The sequence below is a fragment of the Muscardinus avellanarius genome (assembly GCF_963383645.1).
Source record: "Muscardinus avellanarius genome assembly, chromosome: 16".
In the NCBI taxonomy this organism is placed as follows: domain Eukaryota; kingdom Metazoa; phylum Chordata; class Mammalia; order Rodentia; family Gliridae; genus Muscardinus; species Muscardinus avellanarius.
The window spans coordinates 73594149-73614829 of NC_137802.1; the positions used below are offsets into that span (position 1 = coordinate 73594149).

Sequence of the window (20681 nt, forward strand, 5' to 3'; positions counted from 1 at the left end):
TGCGGAGCCTGGTGGCACAAGAGGGAGTGTCCCCGGGGGATGCGAGGGGGGCTACCCCATGCAGGAGGAAGGGGCTGAGCCGCCCAGACCTGAGCCCTTGGCAGGGCTCACCCCAAGCTGGTGCACGAGCTTGACTCTCTTTGGACAATAAAATAAAGTGCATTACTGAACAAAGAGTAACTCCAAACCATAAGCAGAGAAATCACAACACTTTTTCTTTAGCTAAGAGACAAAAGAAAACATGAATTATGTAGATGCCAGAACTTCAGTGAGAAAAAAATATTGAGAACAGGAAATTGCTTGGTGGACTGACGAGAGCGGGGACAGGGAGCGACGGTGGCGGCAAGGTCTTCAGGAGCTGTGCGTCCAGTGCCTGCGGGATGGACGACAGCACTGACGTGAAAGGCCTGGAAGCAGGTCAGCAACGGGTGCAGTGGACCAGGCCATCCAGTCCCACAGCCAACCTCAGAGGCCAGAGACGACAGGAGAGGGCCCCAGCCAAGACAGCCAGCCTGGGAACCTGCTCTCCACACTCCTGATCCTCCGAGAGCCCTGCCACGACCAGGCCAAACCAAACGGCCGTGACCCCAGCTGCAAACGAGACAACTGGGCCTTGCACTTCAGGTCCATGGCAGGTGGACCTGAGGGCCCCGGCCGCAGCTCTGCTACTGAGAGGCCCGTAGGGTGAAGTGAGGACAGCCCTGTGGGCTCGCTCCTCCAGGCCACATGTCACCCAGCAGTGTGTGGTTGGGCTGCCCTTCCTGGGGCGCAGCACAGCAGATTTGGCTACTGTTAAGGCAAAGAGGCATCAGGATGCCCGAGCTCGCCAGGGGAGGCTGTGCTACAGCCCAGCTGCGGAGGGCACTCAGACCACTGGGACCCTGCTCTGTGTTGCCTGAGCCTCCCACGCGCACAGCACCAGCCGTCCAGGCCCTTACGGGGTCCTGTCTCCATCTGTGCCGGAAGGCTAGGTGCGGCAAGGCTATGGGAGGGGAATGGCACTGGGGGAGGGACTGCAGCCTTGGTGTTCACTCATCCAAGTTGTGGGGCTGCCTGCCAGGCAAGGGCCGCCACACTGCTCCTGCTCAGCCACCCGCGTCACCAGCTGCCACCGCTGTGTGACTTGGTAGAAAAGTCTCAGGCACTGAGGTATGCTTCAGAGGAGAACTGACGGTGGCCCCGTCCACTCACCGCCTGAACACTCAGGGCTGCGCTGGAGGGAAGGGGGCGGAAACTAGTCTCTCTCACTCCCCTTTGTGCAGTTTTATCTTTAAAACAATAAATAAAAGTCTTCTGAGCAGGAATTACTGATAATTGTTATTGCAACCCACGCAGACCTTAGAATCCCACCTGGCTCTGGTGAGGGAACGAGCGGTGCAGTCCCCTGCAGGCCAGGCCCAGGAGGCCACGTCCCTCACAGGCAGGGCCTCTGCCCCAGAGCAACAGAACACAGGCAGCCAGAGGCTCCCAACCAGAAACGGGGGCAGGGGCGAGAACGAAAGCATTGGGAAGGGAGGGAAAGCCGGGCGCAGCAGCAAGCCCTCCCTGCACCCCGATCGCAGGTGAAGCTTGGAGGTGCCCGTCTTCCCGCCACGAAGGGGGCCGGTAGCTGGGTGAGGCGTGTCGGGTGCTCTCGGGGAGGGCCGCCCTGCTTCCAGCTGAGGTGTATTCAGCCCCAGCACGCTGGCTGGGGCTCTCTCTCCAGAACCGGTGCAGAGATGCTTCGGAGGGCCCCAGATGCCAGCTCTGCCCTCAGGGCTGCCAGCGTCGGGCCTTCCAGGAGACACGCTGTGCGCCTGGCTTCGGAGGGCTGGGCTGGCCCAGTCCCACCCAGCAGAGGGCCGGAGCCCTAGGTCCTGGGGAGGCTGCACATCTCGCAGTGGCCTGTGCCGGGCTGGTTCATGAAGGTGCAGTGCCGACAAGCCCACATGGCGGTAGTGGTGGCATGCGCGGAGCCCCCAACGGCACCGTACTCGTGGAGGCCCGGGAGCTGCACGCCGACCGTGCCTGTGGGCAGGGAGAGAGGCAAGCACTCATCACCCGCGGGAGCCGCTTCCTGCCTGAACACCTACTGTAGGGCAGGGGCAGCGAGGAACGGGAGCCCTCACTGCCCGCCCGCCCCACGCCTGCGGGCACCCCTTTCTATGGCTGAATGCTGCTGTGTGCGATGCACCTTGCCCGTCGATGGCCATCTGGGTGGTTTCTGGCTTGAAGCTATTAGGGCAAAACTCCTGTAAACACTCTCCTACGATCTTTTTGAGGACCAGTGCTTTCATTTCTCCTGGTAAAAGCCCAACAGCAGGACGGAGGACCACAGGGAACAGGCCCATGGCGCTACCTAAGACGCTCGCACACACCTCTCCAGGACTGCACCCACCTGCAGGCCGAGTCCTAGCTGTGCCCTGTCCTCCACAGCACTTGGTACTGTCTGCTGTCTCTCTCTCTTTCTCTCTTTTTGCAGTACTGGGGATTGAACCCAGAAGTGTTCTAGCTCTGTACTACACCGACCCCTTTTTAATTTTTTGTTTTTTGTGTGTGGGTCTAGGGATGGAACCCAGGGGCATTCGACCTCCGAGCTATACCCCCTGCCCTATTATTTATTCTTTATTTTGAAACCAGGTCTCACTGAGTTGCAAAGGGCCTCACTAAGTAGCTGAGACTGTCCGCGAACTGCGATCCTCCTGTCTCAGCCTTCCAAATGCTGGGATTACAATCGTGCACCACCACGCCCGGCTAAACATAAAATTTTAAAAGGGCTGGTGGTGCACGATTGTAATCCCTGTGCTTGGGAGGCTGAGACAGGAGGATCACGCAGGTTCGAAGCCAGCCTCAGCTACTTAGTGAGGCTCTCAGCAACTTAGTGAGACCCTGTTTCCAAATAAAATATAAAATAGGTCTGGGAGTGTAGCCCGGAGGTAGAAAGCCTCTGGGTTCCATCCCCAGGACCACAAAAAAAAAAAAAAAAAAAAAAAAAAAAAAAAAAAAAAATTATGTTTAAGCAGGGTTTCACTAAGTTGCTGAAACTGGCTTCGAACCCATGATTCTCCTGTCTCAGCCACCCAAGTACTGGGATTACAAGCGTACGTCCCCATGCTCAGCTCACCTGTTTTATTTTGCATTTCACTGAAGACTAACGATACTAACCATTCCTAGAACTTCTCCTTAAGTCACACAAGCCGCCCCAGGTGTCTCAGATGCACATGCTAGGCGAGTGCTTGCCACTGAGCCACATCCCGAGGCCTTTTTATTTTTGAGATGGAGTCTTGCTAAGTTGCCCAGGCTGGCCTTGAACTTGGGATTTTCCTGCCTCATCCTTCCAAGTAGCTGAGATTACAGGTGTGCACCACCAAGCCCAGCCCAGGAGACTTTTGTAAGTGATACTCTGTCATTCCACTATAAATCCTACAAGGAGTGACTACTGATAAACACAAAGCACTCTTGGGCACAAGCTGCTGCGGGTGACAAAGCCAGGCCCTGTCACCTGTTACCACGGACGCTGGGTTCCTTTTCATACCATCAAAGTGGGAGGGTTGGCTCCCACTGTCCCACATTAAGCGGTCAGAAAGATCCCTTCTCAGACTGAGGCTCGGGAACACGCACAGATGGGCGTACCTTATCTGGGGACACACCCAACCATTGAGAGCACCCATGTCTGCAGCCTGCGCGGCTGCGTCGCCTGGCTGGACACTCACCACACAGCTGCTCGATGGTCGCCCACTGCTCACACCTCCTCCACGTCTGCGCCAGCTCCTCGTTCCTGGTCCTCACTGCCTCCAGCAGCAGGCTGATGCTGTCCTGAAAAAGGCAAAAGGAACGTCCCACCCTGTCCTGCCTAAGGGAGACTGTCTCCTGCCAACAGGTGCCCTCTTCAACATCAAGACATATTTGAAGAGTCAGGTGTCATCGATGGCGCACCTATAATCACAGTACTTGGAGGTTAAGAGAAGAGGATCCCAGGTTTGAGGTCAGCCTAGCAACTTCATGAGACTCATAGCAACTCAATGAGCTCTGTTTCAAAGTAAAAAGTAAAATAGGGTTGGGGGTGTAGTTTGGAGGTAGAATGCCCCTGGGTTCAACCTCCATAAACAAAAAGAAGAGAAAAACATATTTCAAGTCGAGTTCCGTGGCACATGCCTGTAAAACCTGTACTTGGGAGGCTAAGTCATAAGGATCACAGGATGGAGGCCAGACTTGGCAACGTAGTGAGACCTCAGCAATTTAGCGAGACCACGTACGCATGAGCGCATGCCACACGTGTGGTTCTGGAAGAGAACTCATGGGCATTCTACTCTGAGCTACAGCCCCAGCTCTCTTTTATTTTTTACTTGGAAGTGGGGTCTTGCTAAATTGCTGAGGCTGGCTCCAAAGCTGCCATCTTCCTGTCTGAGCCTCCCAAGCACAGGGATTGCAGGTGTGTGCCACCATACCAAGCAAGCAGAAAAGAAAGAGAATCTAAACAATCTTATAGACTGACATGATAAAACATGCAAAAGGCTACAACTTAGTTCTATAAATTCAAGTGCTAAAGAAAGCCCAAATTTAAATTCTCCCCGCACAGTCCTGGGTGGGCACTGCGCCCCTCTCTGCCATGGGCTGAAGCCCACACCCCGGGTCCTCGAGGCCGACAGTGGAGGGAGCCAGGGCCGTGAGACTCGTCCTGCTACCTTACGCTGTGCCCCGGCCCTTCCTCTGCTCCGTGTCTGGAAATTGTACTCTACATCCTGGATCTCCAGGGCCGATGGCAAAGAACCAAAGCAGCTTCTATAGTGAGAGGCTGAAAACAGCCAAGGCCCGGGACCTCCAGAAAGTGTTTTCTGTCTCCTTTTTTTTTGTTTTGCGGTACTGGGGATGGAACCTAGGAGCATTCTACCTCCGAGCTGCACCCCCAGATCTATTTATTCTTTATTTTGAAACTGGGTCTCCCTAAGTTGCAGAGGGCCTAGGTAGCTGAGGCTGTTGTTGAACCACGATCCTCCGGTCTCGGCCTCCCGAATGCTGGGATGACAAGCGTGCCCACCACGCTGGCCAGGAAGTGTTTTCTAACAAGTGACTGCACAGTGGTGACGTTCAGGAACGAGGAGCTCCGTGCAGAGGGAGCCTTGCCTGTCCTCAGACGGCAGGGCAGCTCCTCGGGCTGGCTAGGGAAGGACAGGACGAGGAGCCGCAGGGTAACCACTGCTGAGTATGAGTGGTGCTTCAGGGACAGACAGACACAGGCAAATCACAAGGCTGCAAGGCGGCGAGGAGGGAGGGCTGCACCGTCACTTTTGGGGAAAGGCACTGAGGCAGCACACAGGGCACCTCCCTGTCCGGTGTTGCCGCAGACGCCACGCGCGGCACATGCAGAGGCTGCCCGATGGCCTGCGGCCCCGCCCTGCTGTCTGCGAGCACTTGCTCCCTCCGTCCCTCGGCACGTCTTAAGTGCCAGCTGTGCACGCCAGGCCTGAGCCAGGGCAACATGCCAGCACTGCCTTGGGAGGAAGGATGCCAGCAAGGACAGAAGCTGACGCTGAGACCGTCGAGCCGGGTGGCCTGAACTGTCGCCCACTACGAATTCAGCTCTGAGGGCGGAGCTCACCCACTCCACCTCCAGGCGACTACCCCAAGGGAATCAGGGAAGGTGACCCTTCAGGGCAGGCCTCACCCAGCTTCCCACCACAGCCTGGCTCGAGGAGACGAAGGGAGACCAGGGGCCCCACTTGGCAGTGAGTCCGTACCTGCAGAGGCATGACTTCATTGGTGACCAGAAACAGCAGGAGGTGGAAATCCGAGATGGTATCCAAGAACACAGACGAGGTGTTCTGGGATAAGTAGGTGGCCAAACTGTGGAAGTCCTGGAGCAAAGGAGGCAGGAGAGAGAGAAGGAAACAGCAGTATTCCATGACAAGTGCCCAGTGCAGACCAGAAGGAGAACCATCTCCTACCAGTACACCCTAAACGCGGTAGTGCCAAGGGAGGAGGGAAGGCAGGAGCTGTCCCTAGGTGTCGGCCCTAGGGTGGAGAGGAGGAGGCCCCTGGGCGGCTGGGCAGTGAGGAGCCAGAGCACTGAAGAGGCTGCACCAGCAAATCACCAACTCAGAAAACTGCAGGAAAGGCGCTCCTCAGCCAAGCCCGTGTGCACGTGGCAGCAAGGGCCAGCTGGACCTGGCCTAACTGGGAGGGAGGGAGGGCCAGCCGCAGGACACAGCCGTGTCCACTGGCACCACGCACTAGGCCACAGTGGCGCCACACAGCTTGATGCCTGTACAGGAGCCTGAGAAACGGGACTGGGGCAGGGAAGCCAGGCCGTCTCCTGGCTTGGCCCCATAAACGTATTTACTAACATGCCAGGAAGAGACTGTGGCAGAGGACACAAAGTCACGAGTGACTTTTGGAAGATCTAAGAAGTCAGCTGAGAATGGTACTTCTGGCAAGTCTACAGGCCCGGGGGCTCTCGGGGTTCACCGTGGCCATCTACCACCTGGCCAAGGAGGGGCACCTGGGGACGCCTGGGGCTTGTCACAAGGGCATGGAGGAGCCTGGGAGCGCGGCACATTCTGGAGAGATGAGTCTGATGCTAGACCAACAGCCACTTTAAGCTAAGCTTCCAAAACAATGAGCTTACCTGGGTCTCACCCAGTACATCCCGGTTTTCAATAGGAAATGGATTTTGCGAAATAGAAAAAGTATAAACTGGATCCTTGGGGAAGGTTGTTGTGATCTAATGAGCAAAAACATAAACCATGATAAGCTGTGCTGAAACAGCATGGGGACACTGAAGCCCACCCAAGCCCAGCGCAGGCCAGGGCGGCCATACATGCACAGCGGTTCCCAGAGCCCTTCGAGCTCAGAGTGGAATGGAGAGCTCCATATCAGTACTGGCCCCAAGTCCAAAATTCAAAACTCTGTCAGGGAGAGACAAACTCAAGAGCTGTTTTCGGAAGTGTGCTGCCCAGCAGCACCGGCTCTGTGGTGTCTAGCGGTCGCCCCGGGCATGAGCCTCGTGTTCCAGCGCTTGCCCTGCTGCCTCAGCGATTGAGAGGCTGCTCTGCCTCTGGCCCAAGCTAACAGAACTAAGGAGGAGAAAGGAGGGAGACAGGAGGCCGCTGCTGAGACGCAAAGCTCCCGTTGGCGGCTCGGGGGCACAGTCAGCCGTTGCCCAATCTCAGAAAGCGAGCCCTCCAGCAGCTGCCGGGAAGCTTCCCAGCTGATCACGGGCTTTCCAGGCAGGGCTGAGGATCGCAGGCCCCTCCCCTGGAGATGGGTAAGCACGAGTTGAGAGCCTCTAGCCAAGATGCGCCAAGTCCTTCAATTGGTTCAGATGCGCTCTAAAAGTGGCAGCGGGCATCTTAACTCTAACATGTTATCAGCAGAAGCTAGGGCAGTGGGGGATGTGTAGAAGCCAATTCAGACACAGGTTCCATCCCGTTTGTCAGATGCACTACGTAGGAAAACGCCCGCATGTGAGCTCTAAACTACCTCACTGCTGCAGCGCCCTCCACACGACCAGCAGTGGAGGGTCACGAGACTATTACAGAACGGAAACACTGCCGGCGTGGTGGCGCACGCTTGTAATCCCTGTGCTCGGGAGGCGAAGACAGGAGGATCACGCAGGTTCGAAGCCAGCCTCGCTGGCTTAAGAGACCCTGTTTCCAAATAAAATATAAAAAATAGGTCTGGGAGTGTAGCCCGGAGGTAGAAGGGTTTCCAGAAACCCCAGTACCACCACAAAACAAAAACAAAAACAAAAAGAATGGAAACACTGTTCTGGTCTGTTTCTGCATCAGCAAAGGCGGCTGGCTCTCTGGACTTGGCTGTACCAGCGTCAGCACTCTGGGAGGAGGCGCACCCCTGACCCGAGCCGCTGGTCCTTCAGAGGCAAGCGGTGTGAGCTGGGGCCACGGCTACACACGCTGGACCGTGGCCTCGCTGCTCCTCTGGGAGACAGGCGTCTGGCCGCACCACGCACGCAGCCCGTTCCCAGCCTCACACAGGGCTCCAGTGTTGGGAGTGCCCCTTCACTGCAGACACCGAGCCTGGGGCTGCCCAGCCCTCCTTTTGGGAAGGCAGGAACAGTGGGAGTGGGAGTGAGCAAGCTAGTGCACTCCACTGAGCCATTAGTTGCTTTGTGAGTGGCCCTTGGAGGCAAGGGCACCCAAGTCCATACAGCCCATGCGGCCACCCCGGGGGCCCAGCTCCTTGTCCCGGGCCTTAGCCCTCCCTACCCAGCCGGCCTTGGGGTCATCAGTCGGACAGCTCCACAGAAGCCCCTTCCTGCCTGCAACAGCGGCCCCGACCCTAGGTTCAAGGACAGCAGATGCCGGGCCAGGAGCCGCACACGCTTCTGCAGGTGCTGCTCTCATGACTCTGGCTCACTCGCCTCACAGGGCCAAAGGGCTGCGGGCAATGCGCCCCTGGCCACCACAGTGCTCCAAGAGTATACTGCAGCCAGAACCCCGCCTCCTGTGTGAAAGGCAGGCAGGATGGGAGGCGCGGCCGGGGAGAAGGCCTGAGGAAGCGGATACTAAATCTGCCGACGCCCCCAAGTGTATGTCCCATCAATCTGTTTCCATCTTAATTACACCCTAGGTAGTCTAAAACACAGATGCCTTTACGGCTTAGGTAATAAATATGTTCTCGAGAGCTGTCAATGCGGTGGGGAGCGTCAGTGGGCTGGCTCAGGGGACCTGCTGCTCCAAACGCAATGATGCTTTACTTCCCGATCACATGCCCAGGCTGCGCAGCCCCTGGCATGCAGCAACGCCACTTCCCACTCTGGACACGGCCACTTCCCACTCTGGACACGGCCTCGGCGTGCAGTGACGCCCGTCTGCTGCATGCTCACCAGACTGTTCTGTGGCGTGCACTGCCCGGCGGCCAGTGGAAGGGCTACATCCCTGGCACCATGAACACCTCGGGAAGGCGCATTGCCTCTAGGGAGCCGCCGTACCTCATGGCTACTGGAGCCCCACCCAGGAAACTGCTGGCCCTGGCTTCTCAAGGGCACAGTCATAGGCGTGCCCCGGGGCATACAGCTACTGTGCTCCAAGAGCAGCCCCTGCACCAGGAGACACCAGGCGGCCACCAGCCAGGCAGCGCACAGACACCTTGATCCAACACCCGCCCCCAGGCAGTGTCCGGTCCTCGAGGGAGCACTTACGTCTATGATCAGGTACTCCACAGGGAGGGGCCGGGCCAACTGGGTGATCTCATTTCCAAACTTGTCGATGTCCTGAAAAAAGGCGAGTATTCCTGAGTGAAGGACACGTGCCCCTCCCACACAAGCCCCGCCTGTCAGGGGCTGTTACTCCTGCTGAGGCCACCAGGCAGGAAGGAAGGCAGCTCTGCAGCCCATCAGCCCGCAGGCCTCCTCTCAAGAGCAGCGCCACAGCCAGCCGGGAACCACACTGGCAGTGCCTGCTGGGCGGTGCGCCTGAGGTGCGCCTCCTCAGGTGAGGCCTGGGCCCTCCCCCCACACTTCACCGCAGAAACTCATGCTTCCGGAAACCGGACTTTCTGGAAACCAAGTACGTGTACACTAACAAAATAAAGACCCACAAATAAGTACATACGTGCACGAATATGTAGTAGACCCCAGCCACTAATCTGTCAAAGTCTAAACCTAAGTTTTGCTTTGTCAAATGCACGGAACATAAAGTTTAATTATGGGGAAAAATGGCCAGCATATATTCATTAATCATAAGATGACAATTAGATCTGATTTATGTCAAACATGCTGAGTTCCAACAGAGCTCCAGAAATAAATTCCTAAGAGCCGATGCTTTTCATTAAAGATTCTACAAGAGGGGTCATATTTTCTATCTAAATCATCACTTAACATTATATAAATCATTCACTGAGCCATACATAAATTATACATCCATAACTTCCAATTACAGGGCCTTACATAAAAGTTTACATTTACTGAGGCTCCCAGACCTGAGCTGGTTGCCAAGCGCACGCCCCAAGGTGTGTGGCGAGGCGCCGGCCGCACATCCAACACCTTCTGGGAAGGCAGAGAGCCACGCTGTCTTGAAATCATCGCAGCAAGCTTTCCCCAAGCCAAACCCAGCCCACCATCCTAACAGGATGCCATTGGCCCAAGTGACCCCCTTCCTTCAACATTACAATTTCAGGTTGGAAACATGTCTGCATCTATCAGTATGCTCCTGTCTTTTCTCTCTACTCGCCACCCAGAGGGCTGCTGTTCAACAGGACTCGCCTCTGCCGCCCCAGAGGAAATGGCCCAAATTCATCCCGCCAGTAGCAATGCAGGACGAGGGAACTTCGACCTGGTTTTTATGTTAAGTAGGCTGTTCCCTACCCTGAAGATGCCATGTTCCAGCAAATACACAGCTTTGTTCCGGGTGCCTCCTTTGAAGCTGAAATAACTCCGCAGTCGACCTGGATAAGGATCGCTTTTCTTCCCCATACGAGCGGCTGCGCAGGCAGGGCAGCTCCACATTCTGTGGCTCTGCTGGCTGTGACAGGAGCCCCAAAAGTGTGGGCCCACAGTGTGGGGTCCTAGAGCCCCAAAGAGGCAGTGTCTTGATGGAGGAGATATGGTAGGAGGCAAGAATCAAATCCAATCAAACTAAATCACCATTTCCAAAAATACATGCTTGGCCCTACAAGAAATAACCTGCAACAACTCACACATAATTAGCCCATCTGGAATTCATCTTCAAATCTAATTAAGCTCTAATATGCAGAAACATTTTCCAGCACCTGTTCACTTTAATCTTCCCCCCTAGGGGATTTTCTTGTTAAATGCCCTCTCTCTTTTGTGTATCATGCTCTTCTCGTTCAAATTTAACTACCCAACTGTACCTTTTCTGCTCTCCAAGAAAATAAAGGTGTTGTAGCCCCTTTCTTCCCTGGGGTAAAAACAGGTAGCTTCTATCTCTCCCCCATGCCTCCACTCGGATGTTTTGCCAGCCAATCCCAAGTCCTGTACACCATTTTTAAAGGCCATTACTTTTTACGGCTTTAGCAAATGTCAGAGGAGCATGTGAGGAAGAAGCTGTCTTGAATCTGAGTCTGGCAGCCAGCAAGGTGTCAGCAGTCCTATCTCCAGCTGGAACAAGACACCAGGAGTAGAAACCGTGGTTCCTGACACCCCAGCACCAGCCACAGGCGGCATGTGGAAGCGGGGAGGCGTGGCTGGGCATCGATGCTTTGCGCCCTCTTGCTAGAAAAGGAGTAGAGCTGTGAGCACGAAGCTTCTCCTGTGAAGGGCACCAGCACCCGACCGGAGACGCTGTTGGACCCTGGGGCCTCGAGCGCAGCGCGGGCCAATAATGTCCGCAGGGCGCCCTTAAGAAGCAAACAGGAGCACCAGCTGGAGGTCTCAGGACTCGCCCGTGCCATCTTGGCCAAACGCCCAGGGTCCAGGCCACCTGGCCTTCACCACTGCGCTTCTGCCGCTGTTTTGATGAACAGCAAGAAACAAGAGGTGACTTAGACTAGCCACGCCCAAGACCCAGCGGCCATCTGCATTCAGAGCGCAGCTCTCGGCTCTGCTCCTCACTCCAGCTGGCACTCAGGGTCAGGGTACACTCAGACCCAACTCCTGCCTGCTCTCGGAGACCTAGAGCCTCAGGCTGGGCCTGACAGCGCCATGCTACTGTGTCAAGATGCAAGAGACACCAATACATGGATCTAGGCTAAGTGTACTCTTCAGTACCTGAACAATCATTTAGAGAAATAAAACTGGATTCTACCTGGCACCAAGATGATACACAAGTCATTCACAGATTTCAAAAATTATTGGTCAGGCCAAGCATGATGGTGCATGCTTGTATGTAATCCCCGCGCTTGGGAGGCTGAGACAAAAAGATCACACAGGTTCGAAGCCAGCCTCAGCCACTTAGTGAGGCTCTCAGCAACTTAGTGAGACTCTGTTTCCAAATAAAATATAAAAATAGGTCTGGGAGTGTAGCCCGGAGGTTGAAAAGCCCCTGGGTTCCACCCCCAGTACCCTCCCCACACACAAATAAAATGAAAAATAAAAAAAAGAAAGAATAAAATATAGGGTTGGGGTGTCGCTCCGAGGTAGGATGCCCTGGGTGACATTCCACAAAGTGATTCCAGTTCTGGAAGCAGAGAAGGACAAGCCACCATACTGCTCACAGCAGACGCCAAGACAGCCTTCTGCTGAGAATGCAGCTCGTGGCTCAGGAGCTCCCCACCACAGCCAGCTGCTAGAATGGTGCGCCACAGCTGCATTCGGAGCCCACAGTCCTTGCCCAGGTTGCTGGTCAGCAGGCTATGCCCTCCCACCAGACATCGCCTTTGGCAGCCTCTGTGGCTGGCCCCTGCAGGGCCGAGTCCCGGTGTGCCCAACATGCTACCTAGGCTTCCGCTGGCAATCTGCCTCTTCTTCCAAGGCTTCACTCTAGCCTTCTGCATAGGCAGCTTTGAGACCAGCCCCCATCTCTGCCAGGCTTCCCAGCCTCAATGACCACTGCCCCTGGGCTACCGTCCTGTCCCCAGACACCAAGCCTCCACCTGGACTCACTGTCCTCCCACAGCCCAGAGCTCTGTTCTCGCTCCTGGGCTCCACCCGTGTAACTTCTACATGCCTGAAAGCCAGACATCAGAAGCAGCACCAGTTCTACTGGGTTCCCAACGCCACCCTGCACCCCAGAATGGATCTTCTTTTTTTGGTGGTGGTGGGGATTGAGCCCAGAGGCAGTCTACCTCAGAGCTACACCCCTAGCCGTGTTTTATTTTTATTTGGAAACAGGATCTCACTAGGTTAATGAGAGACTCACTACTTGCTGAGGCTGTCCTCGAACCTGCGATCCTCCTGTCTCAGGCTCCCAAGTGCTAGGATTACAAGTGTGCACCACTACACCCAGCTTGGCATTCTACTTTTGAACTACACCCTCAATGCTATTTTATTTTTTAGTTTGAAACAGGGTCTAAGTTGCTGAGAGCCTCGCTAAATTGCTGGCTTTGAACCTGTGATCCTCCTATCTGAACCGGGGTTACAGGTGTGGACCACCATGCCCGGCTCCAGAAGGGAACTTATAGAGCACAGACCTCACCGCCCAGCCCCACTGCCGGTGCCTGTCCACAGATCTCAGAGCTGCACTCTGCCCCAGGCCACAGCACGGGCTGCCTCCTGCTGACCTCCTCACGCCATGCCAGCAGGAGTAGCCCAGAACCCCCGTCCTTGTCCCTGTGCCTTCCTGGCCACCATTCACCACCTACCACCGCTCTGGCTCGATGGCCTCCCGGGTGCACGCGGCTCCCGAGGAGCAGCGTGGACGCTGCTGCCTCGGCCCCAAGTCTCGGCTCTGGGCTGCCGCCTGCCCTGCCCAACATGGGGGGTACACGGCCACCGCAAGAGAGTGCAGGAGTGACCCACTCAGGCGGCAGGCCCAGGGCCATCTTCTATAAATGGTGTAGACCCACAAGCCACAGTCCCCGAAGCATGGGTGAAGGGCATGCAGCAGGCACTTTTTCTTTTTGGTACTGGGGATCAAACCGGGAGCACTTCACCTCCGAGCTAACCCCCATCCCTGTTTTATATTAATCTTGAAATGGAGTGTCACCAAGTTGCGGAGGCTGATGTCCAAACTGCAATCTTCCTGTCTCAGCCCCCCAAGTACTGGGATAATAGGTATTAGCTACCACACAAAGATAACAAGCTCCATCTTCTTTTATTTTTTTTGCGGGTCTGGAGATGGAACCCAGGGGCATTTGACCTCCGAGCTACACCCTCTGCCCTATTTTTTATTCTTTATTTTTGAAACAGGGTCTCACTAAGTTACGGAGGGCCTCACTAAGTAGCTGAGGCTGTCTGCGAACCGCGATCCTCCGGTCTCAGCCTCTTGAATGTTGGGATTACAAGCATGCGCCACCACACCCGGCTAAGCTCCATCTTCTAATGAGTTTACAATTTCTACTTTTTCATTAAAATAAATTTGATTTTAGCCAGGCATGGTGGTGCACGCTTGTAATCCCAGTACATGGGAGGCTGAGAGCAGGACTTTGGTTTGCTGCCAGCCTCAGCTACTTAGTGAAGCCCTCTGCAACTTAGTGAGATCCTGTTTCAAAATAAAGAATAAAAAACAGGGCTGGTGTAGCTCGGAGGTAGAATGCCCCTGGGTTCCATCCCCAGTACCGCAAAAAATAAATAAAATAAAATTGATTTCATACCATTAAAAGCAATCCACAGCCGGACGTGGTGCGCACGCCTATAATCCGAGCACATTCAGGGTCGGTCCCACCAACACCTGCTCTACCCTATTAAAACGCTCCATTCTCAACTGCACATCGGAGCCCTAGGCCTGTCCCACGTCAGCTGACAGCCACCTCTCTCTGCTACAGCCCACTCCAGGGGCAGGAAGACCCTTATTCTCAATGGATCTGAGGCTCCCAAAGTGGTGCCAAGCAGTTCTTGGGCATTTCCTACACTCTTGCAAAATAAACTAGCTATAGTTCCCAAGTGTTCGCTCCACACAGGTGAACGGATGCTCAGCGGGCATCCGCAGCAAAGCGGGCCAGGGCTGCCAGTGCTGGACAGTGACAAGGCCCAAGGGAAAGGCCTCCACTATGGTCCATGGAGCCCAGCAGCAGCCAATGACACCCCAGCTGCAGAGCTCACCACCATGAGGAAGGAAGGGGGAGGCCTGCCTGCACCTCCTGGAGTCTCTCTGCCCCCTGGAGGCCACGGTAGAGTAGGAACCTGGAAAAGACCACAGTGCAGACCTGCAAAATTACAGGCAGAGCCCTGGGCTAGACACCACCCAGCTTTGGAGTGGGCCAGCTTATTTTCACCGGAAGCTAGAGGTTATCGCTTAAGGAAGAGGAAATGCCTATTTTTAAAAGCAGGCAATGAATCACCATGCCGCAACAGAACTGAACAGCCAGTCCCTTCTGAAGGATAACCATCACTTGTTCTTTTCCTTTTTTTTGCGGGTCTGGGGATGGAAACCAGGGGCATTCAACCTCCGAGATACACCCCCCTGCCTATATTTTTTTATTCTTTATTTTGAAACAGGGTCTCACTGAGTTGCAGAGGGCCTCACTAAGTAGCTGAGGCTGTCCGCGAACCGCGATCCTCTGGTTTCAGCCTCCTGAATGCTGGATTACAAGCGTGCGCCACCACGCCCGGCCCCATCACCTGTTCTTAAGCAGTTCCCTCAGGTCACCAACAGCGGACCCTGCCCCAGGAGCCGAGGACACCTCCTGCCAGTGCAAACATGAGGCTCCCTGTGGAGGGGCAGCAACGTGGAGGCAGCACACCAACCAGGGTGGAGACCAACAAGGTGGTGGTCAGACTCAGGGTGGAGAGCCATGGCTCATTGCAGGGACTCAGAACGAAGCTCCAGAGGCCAGGTGATCGCCGTGAACAGAAGGGTCACGTGCAACACCTTCAGCACACGCTCACACAGCACACTCCCAGAAGCACCCGCCTGGAGAGGTGCAGCCTCAGAAGCGCCACACACTGCTGGCTCCCCAAGACGCGCTCAGGTTGCACCGAGCTGTGAACAGGCTGAGACGAGCTGTGCTCCTCTGCACAAAGCACGCACGGGCAGGACACACCTCGTGTCCAGTCCCCGGCCAGCGCAGGCCTCAACTGGGGCAATTCTTCAGCACTGCAACGCCCAGAGCCTGAGTGGAAGAGCCCAGTGCTTCCCTCAGGCTGCCACACCAGACAGACCAGGCCGCTCAACACAGCCCAGAGGGGCATGTGTCTCTGCAGCATCTAAGACACAGGGCCTTGAAGCAGACAGCCCAGTTCAAAAGGGAAACTCGAAGCTTTGTGCATGTTACAGGGACACACCTGAATCTTAGGACTGAGGGGGAGACACGGAGTCTTCTGTTTGTTGGGGAGCTATGGTGAGCAGGCTGCATGGCCTAAAGAGCTAACTAAATTGTCTTTGAAGGCAAAGGCAGGAGATAACCGCCTCACGCCTGGACGTCACATCTGCTCTAAATGCTGTGGGTCATGCCTGTGCTCAGCACGCAGACAGGAAAGAAGTCCCAAGCCAGGCATGGTGGCGCAGGCTTGTAATCCCAGCACTGGGAGGCTGAGACAGGAAGATTGCTGTTTGCGGACAGCCCCAGCAACTTAGGTCCTTTGCAACTCAGTGAGCCCGTGTTTCAAAAAAGAAAGGCTAGCTGGGTGTGGTGGCGCACGCTTGTAATCCCCGCGCTTGGGAGGCGGAGACAGGAGGATCGCGCAGGTTCGAAGCCAGCCGAGCTGGCTTATGAGACCCTGTTTCCAAATAAAAAAGTATATTAAAAAAAATAGGTCTGGGAGTAGCCTGGAGGTAGAAGGGTTTCCAGGAACCACAGTACCACCAAAATAAATAAATAAATAAGGCTGAAGGTATAGCTCAGAGAGGTAGAATACCCCTGGGCTCCATCTCCAGTAGTGAAAAAAAAAAAAAAAAAAAAAGTTGTTCTAGCCCATCCTAACAGACTGGCCCCAGGATCTACACAGGTTTCTGTGCCAAAGCCTTCAGAGCTGAAGTGCAAAACAATAAAACCTGCTGCCCTAAGTGGGCACAGAACCCGAGGAGCACTTCTTTATTTCCCTATTTTATTTATTTTTCGGGACTGGAAATTAAACCCAGGGACATTCCACCACTGAGCTATATCCCCAGCCCTTTTTGTTTTCCTTCCTTCCTTCCTTCCTTCCTCCCTTCCTCCCTTCCTGTTATTGTTGTTGTACTGGAGATGGAACCCAGGGGATACTACCTCTGAGCTACACCCCCATATCTATTCTAAACAGGGTCTTACTAAATTGTTAAGAGTCTCTCTACTTGCTGAGGCTAGACTCTCAGCCTCCCAAGAACTGGGATTACAGGTGTGCACTAGCACACACAGCTCTCTATTCTATTTTTTATTTGGAAACAGAGTCTCATTAAGTTGCTGAGGCTGGCTTGGGCCTGTGATCCTCCAATCTCAGCCTCCCAAGTACTGGAATTATAAGCATGCGCCACCATGCCCGGCTTATTTTTTATTTTAAAATAGGGTCTCACTAAGTTGCTCAGACAAGCCTCAAACATGCAGGAGACTCTGCCAGCTGCCCAATCAGGTGACGGGGTCAGGAGATAAGGACAAGAGCTTCGTTCGTTCTTCCTTCCTTCCTTCTTTCCTTTCTTTCTTTGGTAGCATTTGGATTAAACCTAGGCACATTCTACTTCTGAGCTACACCCCCTATCTTATGTTATTTTTTAATTTGAAACAGGGTCTAAGTTGTTAAGGAACCTGACTAAGTTGCTGATGCTGGCTGTGAACCAAATAATTATAAAAATATAGGGCTGGGAGCTGGGCATGGTGGCACATGCTTGTAATCCCAGCATTTGGGAGGCTGACACCGGAGGATCGCAGTTCGTGGACAGCCTCAGCTACTTAGTGAGGCCCTCCGTAATTTAGTGAGACCCTGTTTCAAAATAAAGAATTTAAAAAAAAAAAAAAAAAAGGCAGGGGGTGTAGCTTGGAGGTCAAATGATCCTGGGTTTCATCCCCAGACCCGCAAAAAAAAAAAAAAAAACATAGGGCTGGGGTATAGCCCGGAAGTAGAAAACCCCTGGGGTTACACACACACACACACACACACACACACACACACACACCAAAAACAAAACAAACAAAAAATTTAAAAGGGCTAGGGGAAAGGGTAGCTTGGAGATAAGAATGCCTCTGGGTTCAATCCTTTTATCTTAGCCTCCCAAGTACTGGGATTACAGCCGTGTGCCACCACATGTGAAATCCTTTTTCAAAACAGAAATAAAAGCAAGTGTGTTGGCGCACACCTGTAACCCAGCACCTGGGAGGCTGAGACAGGAGGGTGGCAGGCTCATGGCCAGCCTCAGCAATTGTGAGGACCTCCACAACATAGTGAGACCCTGTTTCAAAATAAAAAATAAAAATCAGGCTGGGGGTGGAGCCCAGAGGTAGAACGCCCCAGATGTAATACCCAGTAATATGCACACATGCATGCACACACACACGCAAAAAAACCACACAATAAATAACAAGTAAATAAAAAGGGCCAAAGGTGTAGCTTGAAGGAAGAATGTTTCTATGTTCAACTTCCAGTACCAAAAAAAAAAGACAAAAACTAATAATGAAGTGACAAGGTAAACTAGCAATGAAAACTACAATGTCCGAGAAGGGCAATATACTAGATGAGCCGGGCACGGTGGTGCACACCTGTAATCCCAGCGCTTGGGAGCCGAGACAGAAGGAACACAGGTTGGAAGCCAGTCTCAGCAACTTAGCCAAACCCTCAGCAACCTAGTGAGAGACCTTGTTTTAAAACAAAAATTAGACCGGGTGTGGTGGCGCACGCTTGTAATCCCAGCACTTGGGAGGCTGAGACAGGAGGATCGTGCAGGTTCGAAGCCAGCCTTAGCTACTTAGTGAGGCTCTCAGGAACTTAGTAACACCCTGTTTCCAAATAAAGTATAAAATAGGTCTGGAGTATGGCCCGGAGGTAGAAAAGCCCCTGGGTTCCACCCCCAGTACACACAAATAATTTTAAAAGTAAAAACACACCGGACATGGTGGCGCACACTTGTAATCCCAGCATTCAGGAAGCTGAGACTAGAGGATCACGGTTCGTGGACAGCCTCAGCTACTTAGACCCTCCGCTACTTAGTGAGACGCTGTCTCAAAATAAAGAATAAAAAATAGGGCAGGGGATGTAGCTTGGAGGTAGAATGCCCCTTGGTTCCATTCCCAGACACGCCAAAAAATAATAATAAATAATAAATAAATAAACACATACATACATAATTAAAAAGTGCTGGGGGGTAGCTTGGAGGAAGAATGCCTCTGGGTTCAATCCCCAGTGCCCACATACAGGGGAAAAAAAGAGAAAGAAAGAAAAGGGAAGGAAAAGAAAAGGGGTGGTCTCAGGGGTATAGTTCAGAGGTAGAATGCCCCTGAGTTTCATCCCTAGTAAAAAAGAAAATAAGCACATACATATATACATATGTACATACATGTGTAATACATACATATGTACACACATATCACACATACTAGAGGTTAACAGATTAGACACTGCAGAAGATTTATGAAGACATAATAAAAAAATCCAAAATGAAACAGAAAAAAAGACTAAAATAAAATGAACTCAGTGCCAGCCGGGCATGGTGGCGCACGCTTGTCACCCCAGCATTTGGGAGGCTGAGACAGGAGATCACGGTTCACAAACAGCCTCAGTTACTTAATGAGGCCCTTTGCAACTCAGTGAGACCCTGTTTCAAAATAGAGAATAAAATATAGGATTAGGGGTGTTGCTCGGAGGTAGACTGCCCCTGGGTGCCATCCCCAGTACTGCAAAAAAGTAAATAAATAAATAATAAACTGAGTGAACTATGCAAATTCAGCCAGCCAAACGCATGTGTAATCAGCGTCTCTATAGGAGAGCGCGCGCGCGCATGCGCGCACGCACACACACACACACACACACACACACACACACACACACACTAGAAGTGCCTGTGGAAGGCAGAGTTCTAAGTGGTCCCAAACATCTCTCGTCATCTACACACTGAAGCTGTCTGGGTACAACGGTCTGACTTGGTGTCATGTATCCCAAACACGGCACAAGTAAGTCCACGTTTTTTTTGTGTGTGTGGTACTGGGGGTAGAACCCAGGAGCTTTTCTACCTCTGGGCTACACTCCCAGACCTATTTTATGCTTTATTTGGAAACAGAGTCTCACACTAAGTTGCTGAGAGCCTCACTAGGTAGCTGAGGCTGGCTTCGAACCTGTGTGATCTTCCTTTCTCCGCCTCCCAAGCACGGAAATTACAAGCGTGCGCCACCACACCCGGCTTATAAATCCAATTTTTTTTTTTTGTGGTACTGGGGATGGAACCCAGAGGCTTTCTACCTCCGGGCTATCTTCCCAGATCTACTTTATATTTGGAAACAGGGTCTCACTAAGTTGCTGAGAGCCTCACTAAGTAGCTGAGGCTGGCTTCGAACCTGCCCGATCCTCCTGTCTCAGCCTCCCAAGCGTGGGGATTACAAGGGTGCGCCACCACACCCAGCATAAGTCCACTTTTAAACACCTCAATGTCACAAGCCTGAGTAGCTAATAACAAGCCCTAGAATGTGACAGCCACCACAGTCCACAAGCCAGGCTCCAACCCCCATGGCCAACGATTGGCTAATAGGATCAGAGCGCATAAGATTAGAGGAGACAAGACAGGCTTGCACGTCCTCTGTGTCCTGAATCCCTGGTGCCACTGTATTCTTACCTTATAAAACACGTCGGGCACGTACTGCTCACTGCTAGACTCCTTGGCATAGCCTAGCTCAGGGGCATCCTTGCACGGAAGCAGACATTCGTCGCGGACCAGTGCCATGCACTGATTGGACACTTGGTACCCTTCAAAGTGGACTTGGTTGTCTGGACCACCTGCAAGAGAGAGTCTGTCAGACCAGCCCGTGTCTGCAAGACGCTTGGGACCCAAAAGCACATGCTCACGAGTGTCGCAGGCGATCCGGGCTGGCTAAGCTCCAGGCTCTGCTCACGCCTCCACGCCGCCTGTGACCCATCTGTCAGAGCCGGGAACGCAGACAGTGAGCATTCGCTAACACCCACCCCGAAACTGTCTAGTGCCATCAAGCATGGGCCCCGGTGTGAGGGCCGGCCTGCCTGCGCGGAGGGAACCGTGAGAACTCTCTTCACTCTGTGCAGCTCCAGGGCTGCCTAA

General features: G+C 53.6%; 1 protein-coding gene across 1 annotated transcript in view; it reads right to left on the reverse strand.

Annotated features, from left to right (window-relative positions):
- Positions 1-1849: 1849 nt before the first annotated feature.
- Positions 1850-20681, reverse strand: part of NPLOC4 (NPL4 homolog, ubiquitin recognition factor) — a gene marked incomplete at both ends in the record, with an annotated part of 53595 nt that continues 34763 nt past the window's right edge. Inside the window, 6 exons of the mRNA XM_080714160.1 lie at positions 1850-2007; positions 3693-3795; positions 5718-5834; positions 6605-6700; positions 9140-9211; positions 20223-20383. Coding sequence (XP_080570286.1) covers positions 1850-2007; positions 3693-3795; positions 5718-5834; positions 6605-6700; positions 9140-9211; positions 20223-20383 — 707 coding nt within the window. The remainder of the gene's footprint in view (positions 2008-3692; positions 3796-5717; positions 5835-6604; positions 6701-9139; positions 9212-20222; positions 20384-20681) is intronic.